The sequence below is a fragment of the Polistes canadensis genome, unplaced genomic scaffold (assembly GCF_001313835.1).
Source record: "Polistes canadensis isolate GaletaPanama2010 unplaced genomic scaffold, ASM131383v1 scaffold_206, whole genome shotgun sequence".
Classification (NCBI taxonomy): Eukaryota; Metazoa; Arthropoda; class Insecta; order Hymenoptera; family Vespidae; genus Polistes; species Polistes canadensis.
Genome location: NW_014569753.1, coordinates 114,749 through 120,780, shown reverse-complemented (window position 1 = coordinate 120,780; position 6,032 = coordinate 114,749). Strand labels below are relative to the sequence as shown.

The following is a 6,032-nucleotide window of genomic DNA, read 5'->3' as shown; positions in this document are numbered from 1 at the left end:
ATATCGTATATGATATAGGTAAAATCATTCGTATATATTTATAATATAAAGATATAGAAATAAATATATTTCTATATCAATATATATAAAACGTGGTCCTTGATAATTTTTGATAAAATAATTAAATGAAGTATTAGAATAAAAAATTACTACGTCAAATGAATTACACCTCTTTTACGAGATCTTTTTAATATACATATAAGAAAGAAAGAGAGAGAAATAAAATATGTTCGAAGCTAATATCAATAAAAAAATGAGAACAAATTATTCAATGTTATAATGTTCCTTCTTCCATCTCTCTCTCTCTTTTTCTTCTGATCTTTCTTTTGTAATTCTTTTAGCAGGTAAAAACTTTCGAATCAAAATAAGAGAGTGAGAGAGATAGAGAGAGAGAGAGAGAAGAAGAAGAAGAAGAAGAAGAAGTAAAAGACTTCGTATAAAAGAATCGAAAGGAATTCGGCATCAACTATGGCAGCTCTCGAGAAATTGTCTGGAATCGTTCATTCGAGTTTTCGTCTCGAACAAAACGGCAAAACTCGTCGACCGAATTTCATTTCCTTCTCTATCCTTATTTCATTCCTTCTCTTTTCAGTTAACGAAGCGAGAAAGTAGTTTTCTTAACGAACGATTAGCCAAATCGTTCTACTATATTTTCAATAAAAACTACGAGAGTCCGTGAATCGTTCGATAGAAAACATTTCTTTACTTACAATTAATTTCTATCAAAAATACAAAATCGAATCATTTATTTAGCGATTTTTTTCCCTTTTTTTATTTTATACTCTTTTTCTTCTCTAATAATAAAACGACGATTTCGATGATATCACGTTCGAAACTGTAGAAAATAATTAAGAAAGAATAAAAAAAAAAGAAAAAGAAAATAAGATATTTACCATAAAAGTGAGGATGATTAAAATAATTTTCCTGATCGATCTTATTAATCTACAGTAATTTTTTTTTGTATGTAACTTTTCTAATCTTCTTTCTTTTTATTTTTATTTTATCATATATTTAATAGTGTTCTGTATGAACACACAAAAAATCTATATATATAAAAAGAAAAATTCTATTCTTATTAAATAATATTCCCCGTTTAAAAATTTGGTTAATTCGAAGATAACAAAAGAGACAAAAAAAAAAACAAAAAAAGAAAATAATCTTATAGTTAAATTTTATAGAAAAGAGTTGATCAAATAAATGCATTTTTGCCTGTGGTCTGTGCGAACGCATAAAATAAATATATATAAATAATGTATGCGCGTTTGTGAAAAAGAAACAAAGACAGCAACACATACTAATAGAAAAAGAAAGAAAAAGAAAAAGAAAGAGAAAGAGAAAGAGAGAGAGAGAGAATATGTGTGTGTTGTCTCAGTCAGTCCTTTGAGTTAGTCTTTGCGAAAGGTATATCGGAATGCTTTCGGCATGAGACTCACCTTCTCCTCGAGAGCCCGGCTGTTCCCCATGGCTTGCATAATGGCGTCCGAAATGCGGGTGTCCAATTGTCTGACGGCCCTCTCGGCATTCAGACCCAAAGGATCGTTACGACCGTCGACCGCCACGACGAGCCTCTCGACCGTTTCCACGTAACCGGACCACGCGAGATCCAACTCCGATGCCGACTCCGTCAAGCATCCCCTGCAATCCAAATTATTTCATCTTTTTTATCCTATTTTCTTTCCTTTCCTTTCCTTTCCTTTTCTTCCCTCTCTATATTTTTCTATTCGACAAAATGTCCCTAAGAAATATTACGAATACTTTTTGCATCCACGATAAAATGACACGAATTTTTATTCTACTTTTCGTACGATGATAAATATAAATATGTATATGTTAATAATGATATTTTTTTGTACATTAATATTATTATTATTATTATTATTAATATTAAAATATGTATAGGTAAAAGTACTCCTACAACCTGGAGTACCCTTACTCACGCCTGACAAATTTTCCATATCTTCTAATTATAATTTAAACAAGAGTAAAAAAGAAAAAAAAAAAGAAATTATTATATAATCAAGATACGCGTCGTAACTACGTAGAAGAAAACGATAACGCGTGTTTTAAATAATTGATGCATTTTATTAAAATGAACGGATCGAGTCTGACAAATTTTGCATATAAAAGAAAAAGAAAAAAAAAAATACTAAGGTTACACATACATATGAATAATTCATATTTAAAGAAAAAAAATATATATATATAAAACCTTAAGGAAATTCTACAATCAAGAAGAACGTGTTACGAGAAAGGAACGATAAGGTGTACCACCAACTATAAACGGATGCATGTGTCAAGAATAAGAAAATACAGGGTTACACACGATAATGTAATCAGATTTAAAAAATGATTTCCACGAAATGAGTGAACACGCGTTACAATGAAATTCGCCCACGGAATATACGAAAAAGTCAAGATGTTTTCCAGCTTGCTAAAACACCACCACCACCACCACTACCACTACCATCACAACCACCACCACCACCACCACCACTACAAGCACCACTACTACCACCCACTCGTGCCACGTGCGCGAGCTAGATGGATATATTTATCGCTCCTATGAGCAAACGTTTTCCCTCGAACGAACGTGATTCAAAGCACGAACGAATAAACGTCGAACGCAGTTATTCTCTCTGTGTATTTGTATGTGTGTGTGTGGGGAAGGGGTGGGAGAGGGTAGGTGTATACGTGGATTGGTACACAAAACGCGCATGCGAGTTTCCACGAAACTCTCGAATACCAATTCAATTTGCAACCTACGCATTTTTATGTGTGAATATATGTGTGTGTGTATGTGTGTGAGCGCGTGTATGTTGTAAATATCTGTGTGTGTTGTAAATACCTGTATGCGTGTACTACATATGTACAGGGTAAAGCATTTAAATCAGGACATTTAAATATCTCCCTTATTTATGGCTTTATGGAAACCCCTTTTTTAAAATTAAATTTAATTAGAAACGGTATATGTCGTGATAAGATAGTTATTTTCTTTTTTTCTTTTTTTCTTTCTTTCTTTTCTCGAGATAATATTTTTAGAAAATTGTATTATCTATATTATGTTTAATTAATATAATTGACATAATTTTATTAATTTTTTTGTTTTGTTTCTTAAAAAGAATTATATATATATATTTTTAATGCATTAGTGAATATTATATTTTTTTTTTTTAAATAAAAAAATAAGGAAAAGAAAATATTAACCGATAAGCGAGTAATCGATCGTCGAGAATTTCTGTCCGTTGAAAAAATTCGAGGGTGAATTGAAGAGTTTTGAGATTTGACTTAAAAAAAAAGAAAAAAAAAGAGAGAGAGAGAGAGAGATAATTTTATTTAAAAGAAAATAAGTCAGTTAGACTAGGGAAAAAAAATTCTTTCTATGCCAAGCATTCGAATTTTTCATTGATTATAATTTGTTGAACGTGTAAAAAATTTGTATATTTTTTAGAATGAACATCTATAAGGGATAATTATACGAATGAAATAATTGTTCATTTCGATAAAAATCGAATAATAAAATAATGACAAATGTGATGTTCAAATTAATTTGATAATAATTCTTGTTACATTAACAAATTATATTTGTTTCGTAATAATCAAATTACAATTGAGTTAACAACGTGTTCGTAGTTTCTTAGCAATATTGAAATGAAAATATCTCTTAAATTAATTATTGTTGTTTTATTTTTGGTATACGAATCATTTAACGTAATAAAAAAATCATGAAACTCAAAATATCAATTACCTCGAAGTATTTGAAAGGAGATGATTATCTTGTAAAACGAATCTAGTTTTCCCCATTGAAGTAACGATAATTTAACCGCAAAAGTATTGTCTTCCGTAATATCATAAATAACAGAGATAATATTTATTTGTTCCAATTGAAAATGCCTCACCCCGTATATACGAGTGTATCAACCACCGTATCGAAACTCGTTCAATTTATTTTTCAATATCCCGAAAAGCTACGTTCTCTCCTGTTTGACTTTCGAATTCGCGATTTTCGATACCTCCCTCCACCCTCCCACCCCCTTCACTCCTACACAACCGTTCGCAGTTTTTTTTCTTTATTTTTTTTTTTTAATATTTATTCGCGACAGAGAATACGGAAGAGAACGGTGAGAATAAAAGAAAAAAAAAAAAAAAAAGAAAGGAAAATAAAACGACAATGGAAGAAAAAAACAAACACACACAACAAAAAAAAGGGAAAAATAGAAAAGAAATAAAAAGAGAAGGAAAGAAAGGTATGGAGGGGGAGAGAGAAAAAAATACGCTATCGAAACCACCGATCGCTTTTTCTGTAAAGCAAACATTTGTTATCAAATCGTGTGTTTCTCTCTCACGGTGCGAAGTTTATATAACTATACCTATTACTTTTTACGATATGCCAAACCGATACGTACGAACAAACACACGCATATTACATACATATATACACACACACAAAAGCAGAAAAAATGTTCTATTTGTATTTCTATCGGAAACGTTTTGTTTTTTCGACTACTGTCCTATTTCTTTCTTTTTTCTTTTTCTTCTATTTTTGTTTGTTTGTTTGTTTGTTTGTTTGTTAATATCTGTTGTGTTATTCTCTTACCACATACATACTGCAAACATATTTGCATACACCATAAAGGAATATTCTGGTCTCGTTGAGGAACGAGCACGACCATGAAAATGTTGATTTTTTAAATACGGATCAAATTTCTTTTTTTTTTTCTAGAAAAAAAAAAAATATATATATATATATATATATAAAAATAAACTGTACAAATGAAATTACAAAATTGATCTTTTCTTTCTTTACTTTCTTTTCTTTTTTCTTTTAATTCCTTCTTTCTTTCTTTCTTTCTTATATTTAGCAAAATTTATAAATGAAGATACACAGAAGTAAAAACGATACTTCTTTTCTATTTTTCAACGACGTGCGTGAAATTTGCAATTAAGAAAATACATTGCAATGTATTAATAGAAATTAACTTACAAAATTTGCTTTGCTTTTTTTTTTCTCTTTCTGACATTCGTACAAATTCATAAATGAAGAGATACAGAAGTAATAAAGATACTTTTTTTTCTTAATTCTTTCTTTTTTCAACGACGTGCGCAACATTCGCAATTAAAAAAATACATTGCAAAAAAATAAAAATGAACTTAAAATATGTGCTCGGTTTTTCTTTTCTTTTTTTTTTCTTTTCTTTTTTTTTCTCTCCTTTTGACATGCATACAAATTCATAAATGAAGATATACAGAAGTAAAAAAGGATACTTTTTCTTTTTTAACGCAACCCTGAAGTAACATTTGCAATTAAAAAAAAATACATTACAGTAACTAAGAATGTACTTAAAAGATTTACTTATCTTTTTTTTTTTTTTCTATTTCTTTCTTTCTTTTTTTTTCTCTTTCGGTCTCCCTCTTCCTCTTCCTCACTTTGACATTCGTACAAATTTAAAAATGAAGATACTACTTTTCTTTCTATATGAACGACGCGACATGCGTAACATTTGCAAAGTGGGTCACAGAGAAGTGCTATAAATGTTTATGAATTCTATTCATCTGAGTTTACCTTTAAATCCGGTAAAACCTTCCTATTTTATATACGTGTGTATAATATATATATGTACGTTATGGTCTGGATAAAGAATCCTTTTGATCGGAATAGTTTACAGTTGCACATCAATCTTGTATCCTTTCCTATACTAACAAATAAATCTGTCAAACGTGTTGATTTATCAAAACGGATTTGCAGACTTAAAATTGTGTGTGATACTCTCAATAAATTTCTTTTTCTTTATCCTTAACCTTTAACTACAAACTATTTGTGCATATACGTAAATAATTTTGTATATGTGTGTGTGTGTGTGTGTGGAGAATGACATGAATATATTCCGAAAATGCGAATTATGTTTATAGTCAATAGTTGTATATAAAAACAATTTAATTAACCCATGAAAAATATGAATAATTTTGTTCGATGTATGTATTTATATATATGAAATAATTATGTGTGTTAATAAAAATATATATTAATATTATTT

The 6,032-nt window shown here is 29.4% G+C and overlaps 1 protein-coding gene across 1 annotated transcript in view; it reads right to left on the bottom strand.

Moving 5' to 3' along the window:
* The window catches only part of LOC106789879 (division abnormally delayed protein), a 116,003-nt gene that overhangs the window by 60,944 nt on the left and 49,027 nt on the right, over positions 1–6,032 (bottom strand). Inside the window, exon 4 of the mRNA XM_014754405.1 lies at positions 1,434–1,635. Within this exon, the coding sequence (XP_014609891.1) occupies positions 1,434–1,635 (202 nt within the window). The remainder of the gene's footprint in view (positions 1–1,433; positions 1,636–6,032) is intronic.